Raw genomic sequence first — 23,396 nt, 5'->3', positions numbered from 1 at the left:
ATCACATTTTTGTTTGGCTTCCCCACGACGGCATTGTGTGTACCCCAGGGGGTACCTGCACTAGAGTATCTAGTGTCCTGCCTAAATCAAATCAAATCAAATTATTTATATAGCCCTTCGTACATCAGCTGATATCTCAAAGTGCTGTACAGAAACCCAGCCTAAAACCCCAAACAGCAAGCAATGCATGTGAAAGAAGCACGGTGGCTAGGGAAAAACTCCCTAGGAAAAACTCCCTAGAAAGGCCAAAAGCCTAGGAAGAAATCTAGAGAGGAACCAGGCTATGAGGGGTGGCCAGTCCTCTTCTGGCTGTGCAGGGTGGATATTATAACAGAACATGGTCAAGATGTTAAAATGTTCATAAATGACCAGCATGGTCAAATAATAATAATCATAGTAGTTGTCGAGGGTGCAACAAGCACGTCCGGTGAACAGGTCAGGGTTCCATAGCCGCAGGCAGAACAGTTGAAACTGGAGCAGCAGCACGGCCAGGTGGACTGGGGACAGCAAGGAGTCATCATACCAGGTAGTCCTGAGGCATGGTCCTAGGGCTCAGGTCCTCCGAGAGAAAGCATATGCCTAGCATATCTTTGCTCCATAGTGCACCTTGGAAGGAACCAGTTACTGTGGAGAATAGGGGGGGAGGGGATCATCTTTGCCTGGTCCAGTTTGTGTGCCCCCTCCACAAAATATCACTGACAGATATGGTTTTGTTTGTCATTTATTTAACATCTGAAAAATGAATAAAAAAATATAAAAAATATTTAACAATGTCATTTTTTTTTAAATATATGAGAGGGCACGTGCCCTTGTGCCCTCTATGGGCATGACACCTCTATGTAAGAAAAACAGCGGAAGGTGTATGCCATTTGTTCAATGGCAACATAGTGAATTGTAAATAGCATTGCGTTTCTTCAGAGGTTCTTTATTGATTAGTGTGTGATGAGTGTGGACGAATGAGGCAGGGTCAAGAGGGGTTGAGGGTTTTCCCTTGAAGACTGACAATAGAAAAAGGAGGTTGAGAAGGAAGATTTAGAAAAGAGAAAGGTCATTTAGGAAGTATTTGTTTGCGTCCCAAATGACACACTGTTCCCTATACTGTATACTGTGACCAGAGCCCTATGACCCCTCATCATAAGTAGTACACTATAGTGAATAGTTTCAGATGGCGGTTAGGTTCAGAAAAAGTTCAGATGGATATTATGAGGGAAGAGGCTGGATCAAAAAAGGTTAAAGGATGTGATTCAGAATAACCTTTTAAGGCGACATGTGAAATGGGCCTGATGGTGTTGATTGAAATATTTTTGTCATCATGAGTGAGTTGTGTTTTTACAGTAGATTACATTTTTGATAGCAGTAGATATACACTACCGGTCAAAAGTTTAAGAACACCTAAAGTATTTGATCCCCTGCTGATTTTGTACGTTTGCCCACTGATAAATAAAGGATCAGTCTATAATTTTAATGGTAGGTTTATTTGAACAGTGAGAGACAGAATAACAACAAAAATATCCAGAAAAACGCATGTCAAAAATGTTATAAATTGATTTGCATTTTAATGAGGGAAATAAGTATTTGACCCCTCTGCAAAACAGGACTTAGTACTTGGTGGCAAAACCCTTGTTGGCAATCACAGAGGTCAGACGTTTCTTGTAGTTGGCCACCAGGTTTGCACACATCTCAGGAGGGATTTTGTCCCACTCCTCTTTGCAGATCTTCTCCAAGTCATTAAGGTTTCGAGGCTGACGTTTGGCAACTCAAACCTTCAGCTCCCTCCACAGATTTTCTATGGGATTAAGGTCTTGAGACTGGCTAGGCTACTCCAGGACCTTAATGTGCTTCTTCTTGAGCCACTCTTTTGTTGCCTTGGCCTTGTGTTTTGACTGATCATTTCTTTGTAAGTGTGCAAATGTACAAAATCAGCAGGGGATCAAATACTTTTTTCCCCCACTGTACTCATTCAAGAGTTTTCTTTATTTTTACTATTTTCTACATTGTAGAATAATAGTGAAGACATCAAAACTATGAAATAACACATATGGAATCATGTAGTAACCTAAAAATACAAATATATTTTATATTTGAGATTCTTCAAATAGCCACCCTTTGCCTTGATGATAGCTTTGCACACTCTTGGCATTCTCTCAACCAGCTTCATCTGGAATACTTTTCCAACCGTCTTGAAGGAGTTCCCACATATGCTGAGCACTTGTTGGCTGCTTTCCTTCACTCTGCGGTCCGACTCATCCCAAACCATCTCAATTTAGTTGAGGTCGGGGGATTGTGGAGGCCAGGTCATCGGATGCAGCACTCCATCCCTCTCCTTCTTGGTAAAATAGCCCTGACACAGCCTGGAGGTGTGTTGGGTCATTGTCCTGTTGAAAAACAAATGATAGTCCCACTAAGCCCAAACCAGATGGGATGGCGTATCGCTGCAAAATGCTGTGGTGGACATGCTGGTTAAGTGTGCCTTGAATTCAGAAAAGTGTCACCAGAAAAGCACCCCCACACCATCACACCTCCTTCTCCATGCTTTACGGTGGGAAATACACATGTGGAGATCATCCGTTCACCCACATCCCATCTCACAAAGACATAGCGGTTGGATCCAAAAATCTCCAATTTGGACTCCAGACCAAAGGACACATTTTCCCCGGTCTAATGTCCATTGCTCATGTTCCTTGACCCAAGAAAGTCTCTTCTTCTTATTGGTGTCCTTTAGTAGTGGTTTCTTTGCAGAAATTTGACCCTGAAGGCCTGATTCACAGTCTCCTCTGAACAGTTGATGTTGAGATGTGTCTGTTACTTGAACTCTGTGAAGCATGTATTTGGGTTGCAATTTCTGAGGCTGGTGACTCTAATGAACTTATCCTCTACAGCAGAGGTAACTCTGGGTCTTCCATTCCTGTGGCGGTCCTCATGAGAGCCAGTTTCATCATAGAGCTTGACGGTTTTTGCAACTGCACTTGAAGAAACTTAAACCTGTTAGGGCTAGGGGGCAGTATTGACACGGCTGGATAAAAAAAGTACCCGATTTAATCTGGTTACTACTCCTGCCCAAGTAACTAGAATATGCATATAATTATTGGCTTTGGATAGAAAACACCCTAAAGTTTCTAAAACTGTTTGAATGGTGTCTGTGAGTATAACAGAACTCATATGGCAGGCAAAAACCTGAGAAGATTTCATGCAGGAAGTGGCCTGTCTGACAAGGTGTCGTTCTTCTTGTCTCTGTTTAATGAAGAGTGAGGATCTTAGCTGTAACGTGACACTTCCTACGGCTGCCATAGGCTCTCAGAAGGCGGCAAAATGCTGAATCGTGGCTTTGCAGGCTCTGGCTGAAAAAAAGTAGCGCGTTTGGGTAGTGGCTGGTTACAGTACTGTGAGACTCAGGCTCGTGCCCGCGTCGACCGAAAGCTTTGTTTTCTTTCCTCTGTTTAGCTAAATGGAGATTCCCGGTCGGAATATTATCGCTTTTTTACGAGAAAAATGGCATAAAAATGGATTTTAAACAGCGGTTGACATGCTTCGAAGTACGGTAATGGAATATTTAGATTTTTTTTGTCACGAATTGTGCCATGCGCGCGACCCTGATTTACCATTTCGGATAGTTTCTGGAACGCACGAACAAAACGGCGCTATTTGGATATAACGATGGATTATTTTGGACCAAACCAACATTTGTTATTGAAGTAGCAGTCCTGGGAGTGCATTCTGACGAAGACAACAAAAGGTAATCAAACTTTTGTAATAGTAAATCTGATTTTGGTGAAGGCTAAACTTGCCGGGTGTCTAAATAGCTAGCCCGTGATGGCTGGGCTATGTACTTAGAATATTGCAAAATGTGCTTTCACCAAAAAGCTATTTTAAAATCGGACATATCGAGTGCATAGAGGAGTTCTGTATCTATAATTCTTAAAATAATTGTTATGCTTTTTGTGAACGTTTATCGTGAGCAATTTAGTAAATTGTTAGTAAATTCCCCGGAAGTTTGCGGGGGGTATGCTAGTTCTGAACGTCACATGCCAATGTAAAAAGCTGGTTTTTGATATAAATATGAACTTGATTGAACAAAAAATGCATGTATTGTATAACATAATGTCCTAGGGTTGTCATCTGATGAAGATCATCAAAGGTTAGTGCTGCATTTAGCTGTGGTTTGGGTTTTTGTGACATTATATGCTAGCTTGAAAAATGGGTGTCTGATTATTTCTGGCTGGGTACTCTGCTGACATAATCTAATGTTTTGCTTTCGTTGTAAAGCCTTTTTGAAATCGGACAGTGTGGTTAGATTAACGAGAGTCTTGTCTTTAAATAGCTGTAAAATAGTCATATGTTTGAGAAATTGAAGTAATAGCATTTCTAAGGTATTTGAAAATCGCGCCACTGGATTAGACTGGCTGTTGCGTAGGTGGGACGAATTTGTCCCGCCTAGCCCAGAGAGGTTAAAAAGTTCGTGAAATGTTCTGTATTGACTGACCTTCATGTCTTAAAGTAATGATGGACTGTCGTTTCTCTTTGCTTATTTGAGCTGTTCTTGACATAATATGGACTTTGTCTTTTACTAAAATAGGACTATCTTCTGTATACCCCCCCTACCATGTCACAACACAACAGACCCACCTGTTAATTGAAATGCATTCCAGGTGACTAGCTCAAGAAGCTGGTTTGGAGAATGACAAGAGTGTGCAAAGCTGTCATCAAGGCAAATTGTGGCTATTTGAAGAATCTCAAATATAAAATGTTTTGATTTGTTTAACACTTTTTGGGTTACTACATGATTCCATATGTGTTATTTCATAGTTTTGATGTCTTCACTATTATTCTACAATGTAGAAAATATAAAAAATAAAGAAAACACCCTTGAATGAGTAGGTGTTCTAAACGTTTTGACCGGTAGTGTAGTTGCCTGTTGTAGTAGCACTTATCAATGTCAATTAACAGTGTGGGTGTGTCCCAACCTTTGTGTAATCCCCTAAATGTCTGAGCAATCAGAAGTCCCAACATTCACTACGCTTTATAACTTACAAAACTCCTGCAAAGGCAAAGAAAACAATGTCCCTGGTCAGATTATAACAACTGCAACAAGGGGAGAAACAAATCTGTGGCAAAAATAGATTTTCAAGGGACATAAAGTAACCGATGACTGATTGTTTGGGAAAGTTCTGAGTGGTTGAGATGCTTTGAAAGTAATCACGATGGAAGCGGCAAAGAAGTTCCCCACAGAGCATTGACAAAACCTCCAGCATTTGAACTCACGTTAGCAGCTGGTGAGCATTTATGCTGTTTTCTGAAGGGCTGTACAACTTTGTCCAGATCTCTGTGACTGCTCTCTACACAGAACATGAATATGTTCTTCAATTTAAGGGGAATATATAAACAACTAGTTGCTGAAGACAGGAAGATTGAAGGTATGTAGAATCATAGAATTAGGCTTGTGGCATTGTCTGGTGTTTTGCATGTAGCCTAGATAAGTGTTTATTTATTGGGGTTCCATTTCTTTTCTTGTGTTTTCATATCTAAATGTTTGACCAAAGGAAATAAATGATTGTGATTTATTGTTGAAATTCTAAAACTGTTGTACTATTTGTAAATATGGTTTGATTATTGAGCTTTGAGATGCAGTCATGCATTTACAGACATCAACATGTAGGCCAATACAACACACTGTTATACAAACACAACAATTCTAGGTCAGTGTTATTCCAAAATTAGCTGCAGTGTAAACAAGAAATCACTTAAATCTCAGAGAAGGTAGAGCTGCAATCCCATCAAACGCCACCAGAGGACTCTTGTGTGATAAAGTGCACTTCGTTATAATAACCCCCGAAGGCCAACTGTATACAGAAGCCTACAACCTTCCCTTGAAAGTGAGTCATATAACTCCCAACAGGCAAGCTTTCTGTAGAAATTATGATGAGTTCAAATTCAAACCCACATCTACAGATATTGCCAATTAGGGAGTAAGGCACGTGCGTCTGCTTCACTCTTAAACGCCGTATTCTGTTAAAAGCTTGTAATATTAGGGCGCGGAGTCTACTAATTGCTGTTTATTACACGCCTATTTTGAAGAAGATGCAAAAACATAATTGCAAGGTTGTCCGGTAGATGGCGAGGTGTGTATGGTTGGGTTGTATGGGTGGACAAGGAGCTTTGGTTGGATTCTGAGAACGTGTGTTATCCCATCCATTCCATCAACACAGCCCTTACACAGGCACAGCGGAGGAGGAGGACAGTTGCTGTGTGACAGTAGAAAAAGCATGGATGATGCTATCCTGAAGGGATCACCGAGATGCTGTCACTTGACTGGTTTGAAATGCGTTTGATCTTTTTACAAAGAAAACAGTATATGTTCTAACCAATCAATTCACGTAAGTAGAGACTGTTGATGTTTCTGTTTTGCAAAAAAAATTCAACTTCAAGTAGTCTTTCAAAAAGAACAGCAGTTTGGTAAAATCTAAAGATAAAAGGAACATTATTTCGGAGATGTCGCCTAGTGTAAACTAATCATAATTTATCCATGAGGACCAGAAGATGCTCGAATTTCTCTACCTCCCGGGTGCATTTTCCGTGGTCGTGGACCCTTTTCAAGTTCCATCAGCGGGGGTCGCTTCCCTTTCCGCCTCTCTTATGTAATTTATCAATGAATAAAACGAATGTTTCAAGCCAAGGTTTATTTTTTTATCGGAAGGCATCCACCACCAGCGTGATACAGCCGGGGCTGCACGGACAATGTGCAGCAGATATTCTATCATAAACAAGACGTGTGTTTACGATGATGGGACCGCGGACACCGACAGAACCAGGTAAGGACTGAACTGGAAACAGTCTTGGCTTCTTGGCTAACGCCGAGTGCAGTGAAATTGACCGAGAGCCAAACATCTGTAGCCTATCTGGGAGAAATTTGGACTCGAGTCACGTGACTTGGACTCGAGTACGAGTCGCACATTTTGCGACTTGAGACTTGGCAAAAAGAAAAAACACTTGTCACTCGACTTCGACCTGACCATCTATGACTCGTGACTTAACTTGGACTTGAGCTGTACGAATCTAGAGACTCGATTTGTCACCTCACGCACAATGTAAGCCTATCTGTCCTTTCTATCGGAGTACTGGAGGTTCTGTGCGTTCTGTTCTGTGTCTCGACCAAACAGATTCGCAGAAATCAGAGGTTGCGCAGACCACAAAGCACGTCTTCTAGCAAAGCGCGCGCCGCTCCACTGTCCTCCAGTATTTATTTAGCGAACGTAATAACACATCACTCCCGACATACTCAAGCAAGAACTCTTCACATAAATGTTGCAGCAGCCTACACCTAAACTGTATGAGAAGAAAACGAAACGATTACCCAGTCTGATCAACTAGGCAACTGATAACAACTACAGCCAACCTGTCCCCTCTTGCCCTCTGGTCAGGGTAGTGGTGATGTTATGTAGCCTATTTATGGTAAGGGATGGGTAGGTTACATTCTAAATGTAATCCGTTAGAGTTACTAGTTACCTGTCCAAAATTGTAATAAGTAACGTAACTTTTGGATTACCCAAACTCAGTAAAGTAATCTGTGTACATTCTGTTACTGTTAGATTACTTTCCCGTTAAGAGGCATTAGATGAAGACAAAAAATGTATGTTACCAATTGAACGACATCTATTGCAGGATAAATCAATGTTAAAGTTTACATAGCTGGCCATATATGGATGTTACATTTTATTTTATTGGTTGGTTATGTAGACTTATTTTTTTTAAATAATGTTAAGAACAAATTCTTATTTACAACAAGGGCCTAGGAACAGTGGGTTAACTGCCTTGTTCGGGGCAGAACGACAGATTTTTACCTTGTCAGCTCAGGGATTCAATCCAGCAACCTTTCGGTTACTGGCCCAGCGCTCTAACCACTAGGCTACTTCCCGCCCCAAACCCATTGCTTTCTATTACATGGATTAGAAGGCTACCTGCCACCTTCTAACCCATCGCTTTCTATTACATATAATAATATTTAAAAAAAAATCCCCAAAAATCCTTTCTGAATTTTAAAGTTGTCCTCGAAGTAATCATCTAGTTTTTCAAAAGTATCTGTAATCTGATTACAATATTTTATCTGAAAACGTAACAGATTGTCCAATTGCAGTGGTTGTGTCTGTGTAAAGGTTTGGGCTCCTGAGTTTTTCCAGAGTTTCTTTAAAACCATGTGACCTGTTTAGAAAATATTTGTATATCTAGGTGGCAGGTAGGCTAGTGGTTAAGAGTGTTGGGCCATTAACTGAAAGGTCAATGGTTTGAATCCCGAGCCGGTTAGGTGAAAAATCTGTTGGTGTGCCCTTGAGCAAGGCACTTAACCCTAATTGCTGCTGTAAATCGCTCTGGATAAGAGTGTCTGCTAAATGACTAAAATGTTAGTCTGGCTCCACTCCCATGTAAATACATTTTTACAACTAATAATTAATCACTGTCATACCCTATATGATCCTGATTTGCGCCTGGTTAGGTTACCAGATTAGGGAAAGCTCCAGGCCTCAGGGAAAACAATTTGCCCCAACACTCTGGGACCTGTGGTGCATCAGGGCATCATCAGTCCCCAAAATGGTTGCATTTGGTTTCAAAGACTATGTGGTAGTGGAGGAAATAAGAGATGCAGTTTGTAAAACATGTGGGTCCAAAATCACTGATGCATTGCAATTGCAATGAAATTGGCATAAAACACTTAACCATTGACTTGAGGACTCGAACCCCAAAAGTAGGGAGGGACTTGTGACTTGACTCGACCTGAGTTGTGGATCTTGGGACATTACTTGAGACTTGACGATTATTACTTGGGACTTGCTTAGGACTTACAAAATTGTAACTTGGTCTCATCTCTGCTAGTTGGCAATGCACTGTTGCCGTCAGTCCATTCAACTTTTAAAATTGTTGGCTGCTGTGTGTCATTGCGATAATTCCAAGCATGTTTATTTGGATGTCTAATCTGGAGAAAATAAATATTTAGAAAGGAGAATTAATGAATGGCGTTGGTTTAATCTGATTTATTGCATTTGAAATCCAATTGCATGACAGGCTAAAGATGAACTATTGTGGTCCAACTTATTTTAGGGTTTGTTACATTGTTTTTTAAATTGACTTTAATTTGTAAAGAACAGAACAGAATGAACATTGTGACTTCATTCAATGAAAAAAGTGTTAAACAAATCTAAATATATTTTATATTTGAGATTATTCAAAGTAGCCACCCTTTGCCTTGATGACAGCTTTGCACACTCTTGGCATTCTCTCAATCAGCTTCATGTGAAATGCATTTTAATTAACAGGTGTGCCTTGTTAAAAGTTAATTTGTGGAATTTCTTTCCTTCTTAATGCGTTTGTGTCAATTAGTTTTGTTGTGAAAAAGTAGGGGTGGTATACAGAAGATTTGGTAAAATACCAGGTCCATATTATGGCAAGAACAGCTCAAATAAGCAAAGAGAAACAACAGTCCATCATTACTTTAAGACATGAAGGTCAGTCAATCCGGAACATTTCAAGAACTTTCAAAGTTTCTTCAAGTGCAGTTGCAAAAACCATCAAGCGCTATGATGAAACTGCCTCTCGTGAGGACCGCCACAGGAAAGGAAGACCCAGAGTTACCTCTGCTGCAGAGGATAAGTTCATTAGAGTTAACTGCACCTCAGATTTCAGCCCAAATAAATGCTTCACAGAGTTCAAGTAACAGAAACATCTCAACATCAACTGTTCAGAAGAGACTGTGTGAATTAGGCCTTCATGGTTGAATTGCTGCAAAGAAACCACTACTAAAGGACACCAATAAAAAGAAGAGACTTGCTTGGGCCAAGGAACACGAGCAATGGACATTAGACTGGTGGAAATCTGTCTGATTTGATCTGATGAGTCCAAATTGGAGATTTGTGGTTCCAACCGCTGTGTCTTTGTGAGACGCAGAGTAGGTGAACGGATGATCTCCGCATGTGTGGTTCCCACCATGAAGCATGGAGGAGGTGGTGTGGGGGGGTTTTGCTGGTGACACTGTCTGTGATTTATTTAAGGCACACTTAACCAGCATGACTACCACAGCATTCTGCAGTGATACGCCATCCCATCTAGTTTGGGCTTAGTGGGACTATCATTTGTTATTCAACAGGACAATGACCCAACACACCTCCAGGCTGTGTGAGGGCTATTTGACCAAGGAGAGTGATTGAGTGATGCATCAGATGACCTGGCCTCCACAATCACCCGACCCTCAACCCAATTGAGATGGTTTGGGATGAGTTAACACTTTTTTGGTTACTATATGATTCCATAGATTTTATTTCCTAGTTTTGATGTCTTCACTATTATTCTACAATGTAGAAAATAGTAAAAATAAAGAACAACCCTTGAATGAGTAGGTGTGTGTGTGTGTGTGTGTGTGTGTGTGTGTGTGTGTGTGTGTGTGTGTGTGTGTGTGTGTGTGTGTGTGTGTGTGTGTGTGTGTGTGTGTGTGTGTGTGTGTGAAGACGATTTCATAAGTAAGGGATTAATGGGTGGGGTGGGGGGGTGAAGTTCTCATTGCTCTGGTCTGTCGCCCGTCTATCTGTTCTTTTCACCCCCCCCCCCACCCACACCCACACACACAACCTCCCATCCCCCCTGGTCCATTCAAGTTTGAGGTTTTTAATGTCACATGCAAAAGTACAGTGAAATGCCGTTCTTGCAAGCTCTAACCCCAGCAATGCAGTAATCAATAACAATGTAATACTAAAAATAGCAAGGTAGAACAAAAACACACAAGATGTAAAATCTGAAATAAGAAGAACACGATAAAGTAAGGAAGCACACTATATACAGTGTAAGTTCCACTACCATATTTAAAATGTGCAGGGATACTGGATCGATAGAGGTAGATATATATAGGGGTAAGGTGACTCGGCATTAGCATATATGATAAACAGAGTATCATTACTTTGTATGTGAGTGTATAAACAGAGTAGCAGGAGTTTGTATGTGAGTGTATAAACAGAGTAGCAGCACTTTGTATGTGACTGTATAAACAGAGTAGCAGGAGTTTGTATGTGAGTGTATAAACAGAGTAGCAGCACTTTGTATGTGAGTGTATAAACAGAGTAGCAGCAGTTTGTATGTGAGTGTATAAACAGAGTAGCAGCAGTTTGTATGTGAGTGTATAAACAGAGTAGCAGCACTTTGTATGTGAGTGTATAAACAGAGTAGCAGCGGTTTGTATGTGAGTGTATAAACAGAGTAGCAGCAGTTTGTATGTGAGTGTATAAACAGAGTAGCAGCAGTTTGTATGTGAGTGTATAAACAGAGTAGCAGCAGTTTGTATGTGAGTGTATAAACAGAGTAGCAGCAGTTTGTATGTGAGTGTATAAACAGAGTAGCAGCAGTTTGTATGTGAGTGTATAAACAGAGTAGCAGCGGTTTGTATGTGAGTGTATAAACAGAGTAGCAGCAGTTTGTATGTGAGTGTATAAACAGAGTAGCAGCGGTTTGTATGTGAGTGTATAAACAGAGTAGCAGCGGTTTGTATGTGAGTGTATAAACAGAGTAGCAGCAGTTTGTATGTGAGTGTGTGTAGAGAGTCAGTATAAATGTATGTGCATTTGTGTGAGTGAGCAGATGATGCAGTGAGTGTTCGTGTGTGTTTTGGAGTATCAGTGTGTGTAGTGTGTAGGGTCTTGTGAGTGTGCATAGAGGCAGTGTAAAAATAACAATGAAATACAAAGGTCACTGGCCCTCTCACGTCATCTCACCACACTCTCCTCCCTCATGACAGGAGGCTTCTCGGGGTTTGTCCACTGGGCTGCTAATCAGAGAGTCTCTCTCTCTCTCTCGCTCTCTCTCGCTCCCTCTTCAATTTCAATTTAAGGGCTTTATTGGCATGGGAAACATATGTTTACTTTGCCAAAGCAAGTGACATAGATAATAAACAAAAGTGAAATAAACAAGAAAAAATTAACAGTAAACATTACACTCACAAAAGTTCCAAAGGAATAGAGACATTTCAAATGTCATATTATGTATATATAGAAGTGTTGTAACGATGTGAAAATAGTTCAAGTACTAAAGGGAAAATAAATAAACATAAATATTGGGTTTATTTACAATGGTGTTTGTTCTTCACCGGTTGCCTTTTTCTTGTGGCAACAGGTCACAAATCTTGCTGCTGTGATGGTGTGATCTGAGGGAAATATGTGTCTCTAATTTGGTCATATATTTGGCAGGAGGTTAGGAAATGCAGCTCAGTTTCCACCTCATTTTGTGGGCAGTGTGCACATAACCTGTCTTCTCTTGAGAGGCAGGTCTGCCTCTCTCAATAGCAAGGCTATGCTCACTGAGTCTGTACATAGTCAAAGCATTCCTTAAGTTTGGGTCAGTCACAGTGGTCAGGTATTCTGCCACTATCTACTCTCTGTTTAGGGCCAAATAACATTCTAGTTTGCTCAGTTTTTTTTTGTTATTAATTCAAGTGATTATCTTTTGGTTTTCTCATGATTTGATTGGGTCTAATTTTGTTGCTGTCCTGGGGCTTTGTGGGGTCTGTTTGTGTTTGTGAACAGAGCCCCAGGACCAGCTTGCTTAGGGGATTCTTCTCCAAGTTAATCTCTCTGTAGGTGATGGCTTTGTTATGGAAGGTTTGGGAATCGGTTCCTTTTAGGTGTATGTAGAATTTAATGTCTCTTTTCTGCATTTTGATCATTAGTAAGTATCGGCCTAATTCGTCTCTGCATGCATTATTTGTTTTACATTGTACACAGGATATTTGGTGTTTTTTGGTTGGTGAGCAGACCCCAGACCTCGCAACCATAAAGGTCAATGGGTTCTATAACGGATTAAAGTATTTTTAGCCAGATCCTATGTCGAATTTTATGTTTCTTTTGATGGCGTAGAAGGCCGTTCTTGCCTTGTCTCTCAGATTGTTCACAACTTTGTGGAAGTTACCTGTGGCGCTGATGGTTAGGCATAGGTATGTATAGTTTTGTGTGTGCTCTAGGGCAACGGTGTGTAGATGGAATTTGTGTTTGTGGTCCTGGCAACTGGACCTTTTTTGGAACACCATTCTTTTTGTCTTACTGAGAATTACTGTGAGGGCCCAAGCAGGTCTGACAGAATCTGTGCAGAAGATCTAGGTGCATCTGTAGGCCCTCCTTGTTTGGGGACAGAAGCACCAGATCATCAGCAAACAGTAGACATTTGACTTCAGATTCTAATAGGGTGAAGCCGGGTGCTGCAGATTTTTCTAGTGCCCTCGCCAATACGTTGATATACAGTTTATTCGGAAAGTATTCAGACCCCTTGACTTTTTCCACATTTTGTTATGTTACAGCCTTATTCTGAAAATTATTAAATCGTTTTTTTCCCTCATCAATCTACACACAATACCCCATAATGACAAAGCAAAAACAGGTTTTTAGAATTTTTTGCAAATGTATTAAAAATAAAAATGGAATTATGACATTAGCATAAGTATTCAGACCCTTTACTCAGTACTTTGTTGAAGCACCTTTGGCAGCGATTACATCATTGAGTCTTCTTGGGTATGACGCTACAAGCTGGCAAACCTGTATTTGGGGAGTATCTCCCATTCTTCTTTGCAGATCCTCTCAAGCTCTGTCAGCTTGGATGGGGAGCGTCGCTGCACAGCTATTTTCAGGTCTCTCCAGATATGTTTGATCGGGTTCAAATCCGGGCTTTGGCTGGGCCACTCAAGGACATTCAGAGACTTGTCCCAAATCCACTCCTGCGTTGTCTTGGCTGTGTGCTTAGGGTTGTTGTCCTGTTGGAAGGTGAACCTTCGCCCCAGTCTGAGGTCCCGAGCGCTCTGGAGCAGGTTTTCATCAAGGATCTCTCTGTACTTTGCTCCGTTCATCGTTCCCTCGATCCTGACGAGTCTCCCAGTCCCAGCCACTGAAAAACATCCCGACAGCATGATGCTGCCACCCCTATGCTTCACCGTAGGGATGGTGCAAAGTTTCCTCCAGATGTGACGCTTGGCATTCAGGCGAAATAGTTCAATCTTGGTTTCATCAGACCAGAGAATCTTGTTTCTCATGGACTGGGAGTCCTTTGGGAACCCTGAAGCTCTGTCAGAGTGATCATCTGGTTCTTGGTCACCTCCCTGACCAAGGCCCTTCTCAGTTTGCTCAGTTTGGCCGGGCATGGAAGAGTCTTGGTTGTTCCAAACTTCTTCCATTTAAGAATGATGGAGGCCACTGTGTTCTTGGGGATCTTCAATGCTGAAAAAAAAAATGTGGTACCGTTCCCCAGATCTGTGCCTCGACACAATCCTGTCTCGGAGCTCTACCGACAAATACTTTGACCACATGGCTTGATTTTTGCTCTGACATTCACGGTCAAATGTGGGACCTTAAATGTCAAGTCAATTGAATTTACCACAGGTGGAAAAATCTCAAGGATGATCAATGGAAACAGGATGCACCTGAGCTCAATTTCGAGTCTCATAGCAAAGGGTCTGAATACTTATGTAAATAAGGTTTGAAAAAGACACGGGACAACACGGGGACGAAGCCCAAAACAAACCAATATATAAAATACACAGGGATGTAACCCAAACAAAAGAGTGAGGTTTAAACCTCTTAATATTGCATGGGACGAGACCCGTCATAACACTACACGGGACGAGACCCAAAATAACAAGTGCACAATACACGTAGCACGAAAGCCGAAACAATAAAGCACAGGTACTCACAAGACCAACTGACATGGGAACAATAACCGACAAGGACAATGGGGAACAGAGGGCACATATATAACATACTAATCAGGGGGAATGGGAACCGGGTGTGCGTAATGAGACAAGACAGTCCAGGGTTGGTGGTAATGAATCCAGTTCAGTGACGCCTAGAAAGCGGGTGAAATAGACCTGGTGCATGGAATGAGCAGCAGTACCGGGGGACTTATGGGGTATTGTGTGTAGATTGATGAGAAATATACATAATTTTATCCATTGTAGAATAATGCTGAAACGTAACAACATGTGGAAAAGTCAAGGGGTCTGAATACTTTCCGAATGTACTGTATATGTTGAAGAGGGTGGGGCTCAAGCAGCATCCCTGTCTCAACCCACGGCCCTGTGAAAATAAATGTGTTTTTTGCCAATTTTAACCGCACACTTGTTGTTTGTGTAAATTGATTTTATAATGTCGCTGCTGTCCTTGTCTGTTCATAAGGCTAGAACTGAGATGGGAAAAACATTTTTTTCACATAATTCCACTTCATCCTGGAACATGCTTCAGAAGATTTTAAAGCTAGAGGAGTTAGTGTTTTTGCCTGTTTTTAAGACTCTGATTGACAACACTGTTTGTTACAACTGCAGTTGTTTCTAATCTTCAATTGTATCTTTAACTTGTGGCACTTGGTCTTTTGTCTGTATTCTGTATATTTCTATAATGTTTTATGGACACACTGCTATTTATTTGTTTTGCCTTCTTGCCATGTCACCCTCGCAAAAGAGGTTTTTAACCTCAATGGGTTTTACCTAGTTATAGAAAAACAATTTTAAAATGTTGTATGTTTTCCCCCAACACCACTTTCCGTCAATTTTTACAGCAGAGCCTCACGCCAAATTGAGACAAAATATATATTTTTTATCAACAAATATTGAGAAGACTTTGCCTTTGTTTTGGTTTGTTGTCAATTAGGGTGAATACGTGGTCTGTCATACGGTAATTTGGTAAAAAGCCAATTTGACATTTGCTCAGTACATTGTTTTCACTGAGGAAATGTAGAAGTCTGCTGTTGATGATACTGCTCTCTCTCTCTATCTCTCTCTCTCAATTAAATTACATTTCAATTCAATTTAAGGACTTTATTGGCATGGGAAACATGTTAACATTGCGAAAGCAAGTGAAATAGATAATAAACAATAAAAAAATGAACTGTAAACATTACACTTTCAGAAGTTGCAAAATAATAAAGACATTTCAAATGTCATATTATGTATATATACAGTCGTGGCCAAAAGTTTTGAGAATGACACAAATATTAATTTTCACAAAGTCTGCTGCCTCAGTTTGTATGATGGCAATTTGCATATACTCCAGAATGTTATGAAGAGTGATCAGATGAATTGCAATTAATTGCAAAGTCCCTCTTTGCCATGCAAATGAACTGAATCCCCCCAAAACATTTCCACTGCATGTCAGCTCTGCCACAAAAGGACCAGCTGACATTATGTCAGTGATTCTCTCGTTAACACAGGTGTGAGTGTTGACGAGGACAAGGCTGGAGATCACTCTATCATGCTGATTGAGTTCGAATAACAGACTGGAAGCTTCAAAAGGAGGGTGGTGCTTGGAATCATTGTTCTTCCTCTGTCAATCATGGTTACCTGCAAGGAAACACATGACGTCATCATTGCTTTGCACAAAAATGGCTTCACAGGCAAGGATATTGCTGCCAGTAAGATTGCACCTAAATCAACCATTTATCGGATCATCAAGAACTTCAAGGAGAGCGGTTCAATTGTTGTGAAGAAGGCTTCAGGGCGCCCAAGAAAGTCCAGCAAGCGCCAGGACCGTCTCCTAAAGTTGATTCAGCTGCGGGATCAGGGCACCACCAGTACAGAGCTTGCTCAGGAATGGCAGCAGACAGGTGTGAGTGCATCTGCATGCACAGTGAGGCGAAGACTTTTGGAGGATGGCCTGGTGTCAAGAAGGGCAGCAAAGAAGCCACTTCACTCCAGGAAAAACATCAGGGACAGACTGATATTCTGCAAAAGGTACAGGGATTGGACTGCTGAGGACTGGGGTAAAGTCATTATCTCTGATGAATCCCCTTTCCGATTGTTTGGGGTATCCGGAAAAAAGCTTGTCCGGAGAAGACAAGGTGAGCGCTACCATCAGTCCTGTGTCATGCCAACAGTAAAGCATCCTGAGACCATTCATGTGTGGGGTTGCTTCTCAACCAAGGGAGTGGGCTCACTCACAATTTTGCCTAAGAACACAGCCATGAATAAAGAATGGTACCAACACATCCTCCGAGAGCAACTTCTCCCAACAATCTAGGAACAGTTTGGTGACGAACAATGTCTTTTCCAGCATGATGGAGCACCGAAGCCATAAGGCAAAAAAGATAACTAAGTGGCTCGGGGAACAAAACATCGATATTTTGGGTCCATGGCCATGAAACTCCCTAGACCTTAATCCCATTGAGAACTTGTGGTCAATCCTCAAGAGGCGGGTGGACAAACAAAAACCCACAAATTCTGACAAACTCCAAGCATTGATTATGCAAGAATGGGCTGCCATCAGTCAGGATGTGGCCCTGAAGTTAATTGACAGCATGCCAGGGCGGATTGCAGTGGTCTTGAAATAGAAGGGTCAACACTGCAAATATTGACTCTTTGCATCAACTTCATGTAATTGTCAATAAAAGCCTTTGACACTTATGAAATGCTTGTAATTATACTTCAGTATTCCATAGTAACATCTGACAAAAATATCTAAAGACACTGAAGCAGCAAACTTTGTGGAAATTAATATTTGTGTCATTCTCAAAACTTTTGGCCACGACTGTACAGTGTTGTAATGATGTGTAAATAGTTAAAGTACAAAAGGGAAAGCAAATAAACGTAAATATAGGTTGTGTTTACAATGGTGTTTGTTCACTGGTTTCCCTTTGCTTGTTGCAACAGCTTTCAAATCTTGCTATTGTGATTGCACACTGTGGTTGTCAGGCGGTGGGTGTAGCTGGTGCATGAAGTCAGGCGCAGGAGAGCAGAGATGAGTGAACAACGCACTTTACTTGAGAAAATAGCACAAAGTAACAAAATCAGTGTGCGAACAATAATGGTTGCCATACAACACGGGTGAGCACAGCACGAACGAACCAGCCGGAAACGTACCTACCTTAACAATAAACAATCACACACAAAGACATGGGGGAAACAGAGGGTTAAATACATGACCAGTAATTGGGAAATGAAAACCAGGTGTGTGGGAAACATAGACAAAACCAATGGAAAATGACGTCGACCGCCGAGCGCCGCCCGAACAAGGAGAGGAACCGACTTCGGCGGAAGTTGTGACAGTGGTATTTCACCCAATAAGTATGGGAGTTTATCAAAATGTTTATTTGTTTTTGATTTCTTTGTGGGTCTGTGTAATCTGAGGGAAATATGTGTCTCTAATATGGTCATACATTTGGCACGAGGTTAGGAAGTGCAGCTCAGTTTCCACCTCACTTTGTGGCCAGTGTGCACATAGCCTGTCTTTTCTTGAAAGCCAGGTCTGCCTCTCTCTCACTCACTCACTCACTCACTCACTCACTCACTCACTCACTCACTCACTCACTCACTCACTCACTCACTCACTCACTCACTCACTCACTCACTCACTCACACTCTCTCTCTCTCTCTCTCTCTCTCTCTCTCTCTCTCTCTGTTATGAGCCCACTCCAGCCTGCCCATTCTCTTATGATGACCGCCTACAGGGCAGAACCATATAGTCATGTACTTAATATACTGGATGAGAGCTCCAGATAAGGAGTTGGGACGTTGAGCATGGTACAAAGATTAACCCTAAAAGCACCACCATATTTCGACCACTAAAAGCACAAAAACGTATATTTTTTCCCCCCACAAACTGGAAATGATGGCAAAAAGACACTTTCTGTCAAACAGTAACACTTTTTATTTTATTAACCTTTTGCAACAGAAGTAAATGATTTAAATTTCCAAAAATAAGCATATTTTACACACATTAGAACATTTTCACACATTTAAAATCTAATTCTATGTTTAAAAATATACATTTATGTGTTTTTCATGTTTTGAACGGTTATTTTATGTTTTTGTGAAATTCAGAGGCTGAAATTGGCGATTGAGTTAATCTGACATACCAGTATTAACAAAAATTGCCACTGCTATGCTATGGTGATATGTTATATAGGCTACAGTATATGGGCACCGGTGCCATCAGTCTTTTAACTTTAACTTTGGAATGCTATGGGCTATCAACTCAACTTGTTATAGAGACAATATGCAAATATTTATTTATATTTTTGAGTTATTTTTGAGTTATAGTGGCTGCCACGCCCCCCAGGGGCCAAATCTGTGGTGGCTCCATAGCTATATATGTTCAGAGTACATACTGTACATCTATCTACCTCTGTGCCAACATTTATGCTTCGAGCCCACTACTATTGAGTTCACATTTTCAGCACACCACTAGTATACAAAAGAGAGATTACTTTTCTTTCCTCCATATTAACACAGAAATCATTGTGTTTTTATGTCGGTAAGCTAATTTGTTGCTTGATAAAGTCTGTACATTTCTGAAGGATCAAACAAAGGGTTTAGAAATTATAACCTTTTTTTGGAGTGAAGCATTCGTCACACACAAGATCAGCAAATAACCCATTTGAGTCCCATATTGTCCACTTAGTGGTACGAGAATATTTGGAGAGCAAATCGTGTGGAGAGAGGGAGAGAGAGAGAGAGAGAGAGAGAGAGAGAGAGAGAGGGGGGGGTTGTCTCACAAATACTTCATCATGATAAACCATGGCTATTAGTGATGATCCACAGACACTTCCTAGGCGATAAAGCTGAGTGCTCACGCTGCTCGTTTCAAAGCAACGATGGCAGCAGCTAGTATTCAGTGGACGATCCAGTCAGAAAGAGGTGACCCCTCCTTGTATTACAATGTGGCTATACTGTGTTTAAGGGGCAATCTGGGATTGGTACATACATTTCTGGATGTTTATATTAATGATGTATATTTGTTGATTCTTGAATCATTTACAAATAGAACTCACAGTACAAGCAGAGGTCTGATAGAGAAGATGTTTTGTCTTAACCCATCACAATCCATTTAGTTTGAAGATTGAGACATTCACACATTCTGTTAGACAGAGTGTTTTTACAGCAAATCAGAGAGGCACTTTACTGCTTGTTGATTATCAAAGGCTCCACGTAACACATTGCCTAAATTTAAAACAGTGGTATTCAGAATTTTTCAGCAGGGACCCCATTTTTTCCCCAAGAATTTATTGCGATCCCGCCCCACCTGTCACGCTGTGATGTGGGGTGGGCATTCTATGTTGTGTATTTTTGTGTTTTGGCCGAGTATGGTTCCTAATCAGAGGCAGCTGTCTATCGTTGTCTCTGATTGGGAATCCTACTTAGGCAGCCTTTTCCCCACCTCTGTTTGTGGGTAATTATTATTTCTGTGTGTGTTTTGTGTGCGCCTCAGTTGCATCACGTTCTTTTTTGTTTATTGTTTTGTTCGGTTTCACCTCAATAAAAGATGTGGAATTACAAGCACGCTGCGCCTTGGTTGATTTACGACAGGGAGTTTGAAGATAGCGAACGTGACACCACCCCAAATCTAATGACACAACCTTAAAATCAGTACATTTTGATTTTACATCGTCAAATAACTTTCAGTTCATTGCATTTTCATCTCTTATCAAAATGAAAAGAAACCAATGAATACATTTACTCAATAAAATTGTATTTTTCAAATGATCTCTCTCAAAAAATGTATTCTATACTCTTAAATATATATATATATACTTCTTTACTTTTTGGCGACCCTACTGCTGTTTCCATCGCGACCCTGACTTTGAATTCCACTGATCTAAAACATTACTTTGACTTTTCATGAAACAGTGTTATAGTGAGACATAAGCCATCCAGAGGGTTTGTCCCAGCTCGTCTTAGCCATCAGCCGCATGCCGGAGTAATCCTTAAAGAAGGAAAGTAAAAGAAGAGCTAACTTCAGAGGGATTGGTTTGCCTCAGCAGCAGCACAGAGTTAAGCTGATGTGTATGCTGTGTGTGCTATCGTGTTACACACTGTGTACCCCTCACCTTGTAGATGTATTATTCATGTTGAACTCATGTTTTCCTCTCTCTTTTCCTCTCTTTTCCTCTCTCTCTCTGTCTCTCTCTCTCACTCCCTCTCTTTCTCTCTCTCTGTCTCTCTCTCAAATTTTCCTAAATCCCTCACCAAGACGCGACCATGAGCCCGCTGCGTCGATCCTCAAGTTCCCATGGTGACAGGTAATGTTTCTTGACAAGGACTGACATGAAAATTGTGTGTGTGTGTGTGTGTGTGTGTGTGTGTGTGTGTGTGTGTGTGTGTGTGTGTGTGTGTGTGTGTGTGTGTGTGTGTGTGTGTGTGTGTGTGTGTGTGTGTGTGTGTGTGTGTGTGTGTGTGTGTGTGTGTGTGTGTGTGTGTGTGTGTTTTTATCAGCTGTAAGCCTAAATTTGTTTGTTCTTCTACTCAAACACTCCACCAGTATCAATACAGCAGCCATAATGAAACGGTCCCAGAGTGATCCTGAATAATTGAAACCTGTTTATCTTCATTTGACTATGTTTAATTGTGTATTCAGTGGACTGCTCCAACCAATACTACCATTCTGTACAGAACATTTATTAAACCTTGCCTCCCAAATGACACCCTATTCTCTATGTTATGCACTACTTTTGACCAGAGGGCTGTGCTCAAAAGTAGTGCACTACTGTGGCTATATACACATGCTGTATCTTAATTTGATCATCCTGTTGCAGGAAGTTTCTTGCTCAGCAGGAAATGCAAACTTGTATCGTACTCAAGGTTCAAAAAGGCTTCTAAAGTTAGTAATTTCCACTTTAAAATATTTGCCCTAATGTAAAATGTAGCGTGCCCTACAAAAAATGTCCATTCATTATAATCCACATAACAATTCACATTTTCTGTTGCTGCAGGATTATTTTCATGCTGTGTTTTCAAACTTGCTCAGATGAAGATACGGCATCTGTAGGAAATAGGGTGCCATTTTGGGATGCAGGCTATATGTTTAGCTAGGGAGATGGTCTGTGTTCCCTAGGGGGTTTAATGCATCATGAATACATCATGTATTGTCGCTGTGGAAATCGTCCTCAGACATCAAATTTCAATTAATCAAAATGTGCAGATTTGTGGCGTAGTTATTTAATGCGGAGAGAAACCTTTCCATTTTAACTGGATCCAAATTGCTTAGGATAATCTTACCATTCAATTACTGCATAAGTTGATGGGTTTAACATTTTCCCTCTCGAACAGGTCTGTTTCTAAAAATCCCATCTAATGCCAAAAGTGTTGGAATTCTATTCAGCATTTTATTATACATTTTTGCTCATGTAGTGAAAATGTGGATGGCCCAGACTCTGGGCAGTTGATCAGGCCATTGATTTAATCAGATTTTATATATTTGTGTAAGTGCTCATTGGGGATCTGTACAACTCTGTTTTGATCACTTTAAACACTCAAACACACACACACGCATGCATGCACACACACAAACACACACACACACACTTGCATCGACCCAGATATTAACAAATCCCTCGATAAAAATGTATTTTCCTTCTCTGTTTGCTTGTCATTCCTTTCCCTTGCATTGCAATGGAACGTTACAGCATGAGGAGATAAAGTACATGGATGTGCATGTTAAACCTTGCTGTCAACCATTGAGACATATCATAGTTGTACCTCTGTGCTGTCAACAACTCAAAACATATCATATCCCCCTGTGAGACTATATTCTAACCTCCTCAGTGCTCTGTCAGCAACTCAGTATGTCAGTGTCAGAGATCATATCAAAAGCTGCTTGCCAGCAATCAGAGATCGTGTCTTAAGTCATCCAACCCTACATATTTTTTTTATACAGTATGTCTTTCTTAGATTTCTTACACAGTATGTCTTTCTTAGATTTCTTTGTATGTTGTCAGGTCTGACTCCACGGAGACCCTCCAGAAGAACAACAGCAGCAACAGTGGAGTTATTCTGGACATCTCAGCCCTCAAGTTGGAGGTGGACTCTGAGGTCCCTCCTCTACCGCCCCGCTACCGCTTCAGGGACCTGCTGCTGGGGGACCAGTCCTTTCAGAACGACGACAGGTAATGGTACTACACCTGTAAAGATAATACACCTGTAAAGTTTATATAATACACCTGTAAAGATTATATAATACACCTGTAATATAATACACCTGTAAATATGATATAATACACCTGTAAAGATTATACAATACACCTGTAATGATTATATAATGCAACTGTAAAGATGATATAATACACCTGTAAAGATTAACAATACACCTGTAAAGATTATACAACACACCAGTAAAGGTTATATAATACAGCTGTAAAGATTTACAATGTGAAGATGATATAATACACCTGTAAAGATGATATATATCACCTGTAAAGATGATATAATACACCTGTAAAGATGATATAATACACCTGTAAAGATTATATAATACACCTGTAAAGATGATATAAATCACCTGTAAAGATGATATAATACACCTGTAAAGATTATACAATACACCTGTAAAGATGCTATAATACATCTGTAAAGATGATATAATCCTGCCCAGGGGCACTCATTTACACTGCTGCAAGGGCCCCGGTTG

The 23,396-nt window shown here is 40.7% G+C and overlaps 1 protein-coding gene across 9 annotated transcripts in view; it reads left to right on the top strand.

Annotated features, from left to right (window-relative positions):
• Nucleotides 1-5,155: 5,155 nt before the first annotated feature.
• Nucleotides 5,156-23,396, top strand: part of LOC106579798 (potassium channel subfamily T member 1) — a 255,225-nt gene continuing 236,984 nt past the window's right edge. For 7 of the 9 annotated variants that reach the window (XR_006761123.1, XM_045704263.1, XM_045704260.1 and 4 more), the window contains exons 1-3: nucleotides 5,157-5,411; nucleotides 20,964-21,012; nucleotides 22,708-22,875. Coding sequence is in view for 8 of the 9 variants with exons in the window: in XM_045704263.1 (XP_045560219.1) it covers nucleotides 5,345-5,411; nucleotides 20,964-21,012; nucleotides 22,708-22,875 (284 nt within the window). In the remaining variant the exon portion in view is untranslated. Of the gene's footprint in view, nucleotides 5,412-6,172; nucleotides 6,807-20,963; nucleotides 21,013-22,707; nucleotides 22,876-23,396 lie in introns of those variants that run through there. The other 2 variants (XM_045704264.1, XM_045704261.1) reach the window with 2 other exon arrangements.

This window comes from Salmo salar, chromosome ssa20 (assembly GCF_905237065.1).
Source record: "Salmo salar chromosome ssa20, Ssal_v3.1, whole genome shotgun sequence".
Lineage (NCBI taxonomy): Eukaryota > Metazoa > Chordata > Actinopteri > Salmoniformes > Salmonidae > Salmo > Salmo salar.
This window is presented reverse-complemented; position numbering and strand designations above follow the sequence as displayed.